Source organism: Hemiscyllium ocellatum, chromosome 25 (genome assembly GCF_020745735.1).
Source record: "Hemiscyllium ocellatum isolate sHemOce1 chromosome 25, sHemOce1.pat.X.cur, whole genome shotgun sequence".
Lineage (NCBI taxonomy): Eukaryota > Metazoa > Chordata > Chondrichthyes > Orectolobiformes > Hemiscylliidae > Hemiscyllium > Hemiscyllium ocellatum.
Window position 1 is genome coordinate 41,380,761 of NC_083425.1, and position 9,882 is coordinate 41,390,642.

At 58.9% G+C, this 9,882-nt stretch overlaps 1 protein-coding gene across 1 annotated transcript in view; it reads right to left on the reverse strand.

The window, feature by feature from the left end:
• tbcd (tubulin folding cofactor D) overlaps positions 1-9,470 on the reverse strand; it is a 281,039-nt gene extending 271,569 nt beyond the window's left edge. Inside the window, exon 1 of the mRNA XM_060844252.1 lies at positions 9,207-9,470. Coding sequence (XP_060700235.1) covers positions 9,207-9,408 — 202 coding nt within the window. The 5' untranslated portion in view covers positions 9,409-9,470. The remainder of the gene's footprint in view (positions 1-9,206) is intronic.
• Positions 9,471-9,882: the final 412 nt, after the last annotated feature.

A 9,882-nucleotide genomic window follows, 5' to 3' on the forward strand; every position in this document is an offset into this window, starting at 1 on the left:
TGAATAGCTGTAGTCACAAAACTGACCCCTGTAGAAGTCCACTTGTTACTGACTGCCATCCTGAGAAAGACCCCTTATCCCCACTCTCTGCCTTCCGCCAGTCAGATAATTCTCTCTCCATGCCAGTACCTTGCCCCAACACCCTGAACTCTTATACTTAGCAGCCTCCTCTGCAGCACCTTGTAACAGACCTTTTGGAGATCCAAACAGATCACATCCACTGGCATTCTTTTGTCTAACTTTCTCATTATCTCCTCCTCAAAGAATTCTAACACATTTGTTAGGCATGACCTCCCCTTGCTGTCTCGGTCTTACCTTACCACGTACTTTCAAGTATTCCACAATCTCATCCTTAATGATAGACCCGGAAATCTTACCAACAACCAAAGTCAGGCTAACCAGACCATAATTTCCCATCATTTGCCTGCCTCCTTTTTTAAACGGGCATTAGATTAGCCAGTTTCCAGTACTTGAGCCCCTCCCTGACTCCAGTGATTCTTAAAAAGGTCACCAACAATGCCTGTACGATCTCCTCAGCTATTTCCTTCAGAGTATAGATGATTTATTCACCTTCAGACCTTTTTAGCTTCCACTGCACCTCTCTTTAGTGAAAGCCACTGTGTTCACCACTGTCCCTGTCTCTCTTGAAGTTCTAGTTTTCTACTGTTGTCTTCCAGAAGTGGAGGAGGCTGGTACAATTATAACATTTAAGGGGCATCTGGATGGGTATATGAATAGGATGGAGATTTGGGGGCCAAGTGCCGGCAAATGGGACTAGATTAGGTTAGAATATCTGGTCAACATGGACGGGTTGGACCGAAGGGTCTGTTTCCATGCTGGACATCTCTAAGACTCTAGCTTACTGCTAATCTCCAGCACATTGTAGGCTTTTTCTTTTGCTTTTAGCTCTCTTAGGTTTCCCTTGTTGGTCATGTTTGCCTTGTCCTCCCCTGGAAATGTTTCTTCTTTCTTGGGATAATTTTCTTCTGTGTCTCCCAAATTTCCCCCAGAAACTACTGCTATTGCTGCTCTGCTAGGCACCCCTTCCAATCAACTCTGGCTAGCTCTCCCCTCATGTCTTTGTTGTTATCTTTACTCAACTGCAATATCATTAAATTTGATTAAAGCTCCTGACTCTCAAACTGCAGGGTGAATTCGAGCATATTATGGTCACTGCCTCCTTTGGGGTTCCTTCACCTCAAGCTCCCTAATCATATCTGCCTCATTACACATCATCAAATCCAGAATTGCCTGTTCTCTAGTGGGCTCTACCACAAGCTGCTCCAAGAAAAACCATCTCGCAGACATTCTACAAATTCTTTTTCTTGGGTTCTGCTACCAAATTGACTTTCCAAGTCCACCTGCATGTTGAAGGCATCCACAATATTTGTAACACTGCATTTCTTACATGCAGTTTCAATCCCCTGATTTATTTTTTCTATCTCCTGCCTCACATACTGACTACTGCTAGGATACCTGAACATAAATCCCATCAGGGTCTTTTTCCTTTGCAGTCCCTCAATTCCACCCACACATATTCTATGCCTTCCAATTCTATAATCGCTTCTTGCTATTGATTTAATTTCATTTCTTACTAACAAAGCAACGCCATCCCTCTGCCCATCTCCATGTCTTTTCGATAGGATGCATACTCTTAGCTACTTAATTCCCATCCCTGATCCCTTTGCAGTCTTGTCTTTATGATGCCACAACATCATACCCACCAATTTCAATCTGCACTAAAAGCTCATTTACTTTGTTTCACATACTGTGTGGATCTAAGTCCAACACCTCAGTTCTGGTTTGACCATCTGCCTTCTCATTGCTGTCCACTTATCGGTTGTGGCTGAAATTAGATTCCCGAGCCTTTCCATATTCTCTATCTATCCTACTTCTTGTTCTGGCAGATTTAAGAGTGTCTCCCAAGTTCTCCTCCCTCCCTTAACTTTTTCCATGCAACTGAACACTGCACTATTTAGTTTAAAGCCCTATCCATAATTATGCAATTTGCCAGGACTCTGATCTCAGCATGATTCAGGTGAAACCATTTCTCCCCACCAATCATTCAGGCTCACATTTCCATCTTTAATCTTGTTGACCACCTCACCACCCCGACCAAGTTTGTGGCTCAGGTAGAAATCCAGAGATTATCATCTTTTTGGTTTTACTCTTTTAATTTAGCCCCTAGCTGCTCATATTTCCTCAGTAAAACCTTCATCATCTCCGTACCTATATTGTTAGTACCTACGTGTACCACGACAACTGAATCTTTCTCCTCCCACTCCAAGTTCCTCAGCAGCCCAGATAAGATATCCTAAACCCAGGAACAGGCAGGCAATACAGCCTCTGACAGTCTTGATTCTGGCTACACAGTACAGTGCCTTTTCCTCTGACTGTACTGTCCCTGATTACAACTACATTTCTGTTTTCTCCCCCCTCTTTAATGGTTCCCAGTGTTATAGTCAGTTTGCTTATCCCCCCGACAACCCCAGCTCTAGTCCACATAAGGAGCAACAAACTGAAACCTGTTAGACAAGCTCAAGGGCTCAGGCTCTTCCAGCAATACCTCCTGGATCCCTCCACCTGCTCATACTCACACCCTCTGATCCCTGATCACTGAACAAATTCAAGTTAATTAATCCACAGGGTTAACTGCCTCTTGAAGCACAGTGGCCAGATCACACACTCCCTTCCTGATGCGTCGCAGTGTTCGAATCTCAGACTCATCAACTCTGAGCCAACCACAATGGGGTCTACCCACTCCAACATCATGCAGGTGCTGGCCCCTATTTTCTTTACTAAGTTTTTGATTTGTTCTTATTAAATTTCCTATCGCTCTTTTAGTTTGCAATTTGTAAATATTTTTTCCTATTTACCTTAAATCTGAAAGGAACCTATCATAGATTGTCAAATTAGCAGCTATTACAAACTATTAAATTTACAGTTTTCTTGTGATGTCGTCATTCTTTTGGGCTGGGCCCCCAGTCCTAGGCTTCAAGTTACCCTCCAAAACAGCTCTAACAAACTATGAGCCAAAAAGCAAGCAAGAACATCTCTTCCCTTTTGCAATGAATTCCCACACTGCCTCCAAAGTCTTTGAACTATATATTCAAATTGGGTTATCTCTCAATCCAAACGTGATCGCTGCTTCCTGACTGTGCATACCTTATAGCTTACTGATCTTGTGTTACCAGTGACTATCAATAGTCGCACAATAGTTAAAGCACAGCATGCCTATATCACAAATTACAACAGGGTTACTTAGTTCAATGGAGAGTGCAGAAGGGCATGCGAGGAGCTGCACCAGGTGTATCTTAAAAATGAAGTATCTACCTGGTGAAGCGAACAGACAGGATTATTTACATGCCAAACCTCATAAGCAGCAAGTGATAGACAGCGCTAAGCAATCCCATCACCAACAGATCAGATCGAAGCTCTGCAGTCCTGACGCATCCAATCAAGGATGGTGTTGGGCACATAAACAACTCCACAAATATCCCCATTGTGAATGACGGAATAGCCCAACACATCAGTGCAAAAGATAAGGCTGAAGTATTCACAGCAATCTTCTGCCAGAGGTGTTGAGTGGATGATCGATCTCAGGCTCTTCCATTGGTCCCCAGCAGCAGATACCAGTATTCAGCCAATTCTATACGCTCCATATGATTTCAAGAAATGGTTGGAGGTACTGCATTTTACATTGGCTTTGGGCCCTGACAATATTCTGGCAATTGTACTTAAGATTTGAGCTCCAGAACTTGCTGTTCCCCTCGCCAAGCTCTTCCAGTACAATTACAACACTAGCATCTAGCCAACAATATGGAGAATTACCTATGTACATCCTGTACACAAAATGCAGGACAAATCCAAACCAATCAAATTCAGTCTACTCTTGATCATCAGTAAAGTGATGCAAAAGGTATCATCAACAATACTGTCGAGCAGCACTGCTCAAATTTGGATTCCGCCAGGGCCAGCTTTAGACCTCGTTCCAGCCTTGGTTCAAAACATAACCAAAGGAACTAAATTCCAGAGGTGACATGCGATTAACAGCTCATGACATCAGGGTCACATTCGACCAAGTGCATTATCAAGCAGCCCAAGCAAAACTGGAATTAATGAATATCAGGGGACAAACGCTCTGCTGGTTGGTGTCATACGTGTCACATAGGAAGACAGTTGGGGTTGTTGGAGGTCACTCATCACAGCTCCAGGTCTTCTCTGCAGGAATTCCAACCGTCTTCACCTGTTTCATCAATGACCTTCCCTCCATCATAAAGTCAGAAGTGGGAATATTCACTAGTGATTGCACAATATTCATCACCATTTGTGATTCCACAGATACTAAAGCAGTCCATGTTCAAATGCAACAAGATTTCAACAATATCTAGATTTAAGCAGACAAGTGTCAAGTAACATTCATGCCACACAAATGCCAGGAAATGACCATCTCCAATAAACGACACCGCACTTTGATATTTAATGGTGTTACCATCTAAATTCCCCATTATCAACATTCTTAGAGTTAGCACTGACCAGAAACTACACTGAACTCCCCTCATAAACAAAGCAGGTCAGAGGGGGTTGTGAGAGGGGGGGAGGGGGTTGTGAGAGGGGGGGGGAGGGGGATGTGAGAGGGTGGAGGGGGCTGTGAGCAGGGGGAGAGGGGGTGTGAATGGGGGAGAGGGGGTGTATGACTGGGGGGAGGGGGCGCGAATGGGGGGGGAGGGGGCGCGAATGGGGGGGGAGGGGGCGCGAATGGGGGGGGAGGGGGCACGAATGGGGGGGAGGGGGCGCGAATGGGGGGGCGCGAAAGGGGGGGCACGAAAGGGGGGGGAGGGGGCGCGAAAGGGGGGGAGGGGGCGCGAAAGGGGGGGAGGGGGCGCGAATGGGGGGGAGGGGGCGCGAATGGGGGGGACGCGAATGGGGGGGTGGGGAGGCGAATGGGGGGGTGGGGACGCAAACGGGGGAGGGGGAGGGGGAGTGAATCGGAGGTGAGGAGGAGGGGTGGGGAGGGGGCCGTGAATGGGTGGGAAGGGGGGCGTGAATGGAGGGAATGGGGCGTGAATGGTGGGGGGGGGCGTGAATGTGGGGAGGGGGGAGGGGAGGCGGAGGAGGGGCAGGGGGAAGGAGAGGGGTGCACAAGGGAGGAGGGGGGTGCATGGGGGAGGAGGGGTGGGGGAGAGGGAGTGGGGAGGAGGGGGTGGGGAGGAGGGAGGAAGAGGGGAGGGACAGAGTGGACGGGGAGGGGAGATGTGACGGGGAGGGGGGCTGTGACGGGGAGGGGGGCTGTGACGGGGGGTATGGGGGGAGGGGGCAAGAGTGACGGGGGGAGGGGGAAGAGTGACGGGGGCAGGGGGGAAGAGTGACGGGGGCAGGGGGGAAGAGTGACGGGGGAGGGGGGAAGAGTGACGGGGGGAGGGTGACGGGGGGGAGGGTGACGGGGGGGGAGGGTGACGGGGGGGGAGGGTGACGGGGGGGGAGAGTGACGGGGGGGAGGGGGGAAGAGTGACGGGGGGGAGGAGTGACGGGGGGGAGGGGGGAAGAGTGACGGGGGGAGGGGGGAAGAGTGACGGGGGGGAGGGGGGGAAGAGTGACGGGGGCAGGGGGAAAGAGTGACGGGGGGAGGGTGACGGGGGGGGTGTGACGGGGGGGAGGGTGACGGGGGGGCGGGGGGGGGGGGGGGGGGGGAGGGTGACGGGGGGGGATGAGTGACGGGGGGGGGGGAAAGAGTGACGGGGGGAGGGGGGGGAAGAGTGACGGGGGGGAAGAGTGCCGGGGGGTAAGAGTGACGGGGGGGAGGGGGGGAGGGGGGGGGGAGAGTGACGGGGGGGGGGGGAGGGGGGGAAGAGTGACGGGGGGAGGGGGGGGAAGAGTGACGGGGGGGGAGGGGGGGAAGAGTGACGGGGGGGGAGGGGGAAAGAGTGACAGGGGGGAGGGTGACGGGGGGGGGAGGTTGACCGGGGGGGGAGGGTGACCGGGGGGGGGAGGGTGACGGGGGGGGAGGGGGGGATGAGTGACGGGGGGGAGGGGGGAAGAGTGACGGGGGGAGGGGGGGTAAGAGTGACGGGGGGGAGGGGGGAAGAGTGACGGGGGTAGGGGAGGGGAAGAGTGACGGGGGGGGGAAGAGTGACGGGGGGAGGGGGGGGAAGAGTGACGGGGGGGAGGGGGAAAGAGTGACGGGGGGGGGGGGGGGGAGGGTGACGGGGGGGGGGGGGGGGGGGAGGTTGACCGGGGGGGGAGGGTGACCGGGGGGGGGGGGGAGGGTGACGGGGGGGGAGGGAGGGGATGAGTGACGGGGGGGAGGGGGGAAGAGTGACGGGGGGAGGGGGGGTAAGAGTGACGGAGGGGGGGTAAGAGTGACGGGGGGGGGGAAGAGTGACGGGGGGAGGGGGGAAGAGTGACGGGGGGAGGGGAGGGGAAGAGTGACGGGGGGAGGGGAGGGGAAGAGTGACGGGGGGGAGGGGGGGGGGAAGAGTGACGGGGGGGAGGGGGGGAAGAGTGACGGGGGGAGGGGGGGAAGAGTGACGGGGGTAGGGGGGGGGAAGAGTGTCGGGGAAGGGGGAGGGGGTGAGGTTGGGGGGGGGTGACGGGGGGGAGAGTGACGGGGGGGAGAGTGACGGGGGGGAGAGTGACGGGGGGGAGAGTGACGGGGGGGAGAGTGACGGGGGGGAGAGTGACGGGGGGGGAGAGTGACGGGGGGGAGAGTGACGGGGGGGAGAGTGACGGGGGGGGAGAGTGACGGGGGGGGAGAGTGACGGGGGGGAGAGTGACGGGGGGGAGTGACGGGGGGAGTGACGGGGGGGAGTGACGGGGGAGGAGGGGGGAGCGAGGAGGAGGGGGGGAGGAGAGACAGAGTGAATGGGGAGGGAGATGTGACGGGGAGGGGGGCTGTGACGGGGAGGGAGGCTGTGACGGGGAGGATGGGGGAGGGGGCAGTGACGGGGGGGAGGGGGGCAGTGACGGGGGGGGAGGGGGGCAGTGACGGGGGGGGAGGGGGGCAGTGACGGGGGGGAGGGGGGCAGTGACGGGGGGGAGGGGGAGGAGTGACGGGGGTACGGGGGGGGGGTGGGGGGGGGACGGGAGCGGGGGGGAGTGACGGGGGGAGGGGGGAAGAGTGACGGGGGGAGGGGAAAGAGTGACGGGGGGAGGGGGGAAGAGTGACGGGGGAGGGGGGAAGAGTGACGGGGGAGGGGGGAAGAGTGACGGGGAAGGGGGAGGGGGTGAGGTTGGGGGGGGGAGTGACGGGTGGGGGGAGCGAGGGTGGGGGGAGCGACGGGTGGGGGGAGCGACGGGGGGGGGGAGAGCGACGGGGGGGGAGAGTGACGGGGGGGGAGAGTGACGGGGGGGGAGAGTGACGGGGGGGAGTGACGGGGGGGAGTGACGGGGGAGGGGGGGGGAGCGAGGAGGAGGGGGGGTGGAGAGACAGAGTGAATGGGGAGGGAGATGTGACGGGGAGGATGGGGGGAGGGGGCAGTGATGGCGGGGAGGGGGGCAGTGACGGGGGGAGGGGGAGGAGTGACGGGGAGGGGGGAGGAGTGACGGGGAGGGGGGAGGAGTGACGGGGAGGGGGGAGGAGTGACGGGGGTACGGGGGGACGGGGGGGAGTGACGGGAGGGGGGGGGAGTGACGGGGGGAGGGGGGAGTGACGGGGGGGGGGGGGAGTGACGGGGGGGAGGGGGGAGTGACGGGGGGGAGGGGGGGAGGGGGAGTGGGGGGAGGTGGAGGGAGGGGGTGGAGGGGGGGAGATGGGGGATGACGGGAGGGGAGGGGAGGGGAGGGGGGAGGGGGGGGGGAGGGGGAGGGGGGAGGGGAGGGGGGGGGGAGGGGGAGGGGAGGGGAGGGGGAGGGAGGGGAGGGGGAGGGAGGAGAGGGGAGAGGAGGGGGGAGGGGAGAGGAGGGGGGAGGGGAAAAGAGGGGAGGGGAGGGGAGAAGAGGGGAGGGGAGGGGAGGGGAAAGGAGAGGAGGGGGGAGGGGAGTGGAGGGGGGAGGGGAGGGGAGGGGGGAGGGGAGGGGAGGGGGGGGGGAGGGGAGGGGGGAGGGGGGGGGGGGAGGGGGGGGGGGGGGAGGGGAGGTGGGGGAGGGGTGTGGGGGAGGGGAGGTGGGGGAGGGGGGAGGGGAGAGGAGGGGGGGAGGGGAGAGGAGGGGGGGAGGGGAGAGGAGGGGGAGAGGGGGGAGGGGACGGATGACGGGGGACGGGGGGATGACGGTGTACGCGGGAGGGGGGATGACGGGGTACCCGGGAGGGGGGGGATGACGGGGTACCCGGGAGGGGGGGGGATGACGGGGGAGTGGGGAGGGGGTGATGACGGGGGAGTGGGGAAGGGGGGGATGACGGGGGAGTGGGGAAGGGGGGGATGACGGGGGAGTGGGGAAGGGGGGGATGACGGGGGAGTGGGGGAAGGGGGGGATGACGGGGGAGTGGGGAAAGGGGGGGATGACGGGGGAGTGGGGGAGGGGGGGGATGACGGGGGAGTGGGGGAGGGGGGGGATGACGGGGGAGTGGGGGAGGGGGGGGATGACGGGGGAGTGGGGGAGGGGGGGGAGATGACGGGGGAGTGGGGAAGAGGGGGGAGATGACGGGGGAGTGGGGAAGGGGGGGATGACGGGGGAGTGGGGAGGGGGGATGACGGGGGAGTGGGGAAGGGGGGGATGACGGGGGAGTGGGGGTGGGGATGGGGATGGGGGTGGGGATGGGGGGGATGGGGGTGGGGATGGGGGGGATGACGAGTGGATGGGGGTGGGGAAGGGGGGATGACGGGTGGGGATGGGGGTGGGGAAGGGGGGATGACGGGGGGTGGGGGTGGGGAAGGAGGGGATGAACGGGGGGTGGGGAAGGGGGGATGACGGAGGGGTGGGGAAGGGGGGATGACGGAGGGGTGGGGAAGGGGGGATGACGGAGGGGTGGGGAAGGGGGGGATGACGGGTGGGTGGGGGTGGGGATGGGGATGGGGATGGGGGTGGGGGTGGGGGTGGGGAGTGGGGATGGGGGGGTGGAGTGGGGATGGATGATGGAGGGATGGATGGAGTGGGGATGGATGATGGGGGGGTGGGGGGGATGATGGGGGGGTGGGGGGGGATGAGGGGGTGGGGGGGGATGACGGGGGAAGGGGGATGGGGGGAGTGGGTGGGGGTGGAGGGTGAGGGGGATGTGTGGTGGAGTACTGTCTGGGATGCGGGGAAGGGAGGAAGCGGCGCGGGCTCACCGGTGAACTTCTGGCTGATGATCTCGCTGTGGGCCGGCTCAGCGGCGCCCGCGCTGCCCAGGCCTAGCAGCAGGCTCCGGACCTCCTCGCTCTCGCTGAAGGTCTGCAGTGAGTTGGCCTTAGCGATGAGATCGGGCTCCCCTCCCGCCCCTTCATCCTGTTCCACCTCGGCCGCTTCGGGCCGGCTCTCGCTGAAAGCCATCCGCCGCCAATTCGCTGCCGACCGCCGGCCGCTGCCCTGGCAACCACCGGGTGTCTCTGACCTCTCACCCCCACGTACGGCGCTCACTCTGGGACAGAAAGAGTGAGAGCGCGTTTCCGAAACAGCTCCACAGCTTGATGCCAGCGGCAAGCTCTAACTCAGCGTGGCCTGGCCTCAGTCTTTACGCTAACTCCACTTCTGGGCTTGGTATACCCTGTAGCTCAAAACAAACACACTTTTGTGATCATTGACAACAAAAGCCACAGCAATCCGAGGAGTTTTTTTCACGCAGAGAGTGTTTAGGATCAGGATTGCACTCTCTGTGGTGGTTGGGTGGCGGTGACTGGGTTAATGGAGACTTCCAGAAGGCAAACGGACTGTTATTTGAAAACAATTTAAGACTGAGAAGAGCAGTAATTCTACTTTCAGACGGGTGTAAGTCTTTGGACCTCCTTACCATAGGGAGCTGTGGGG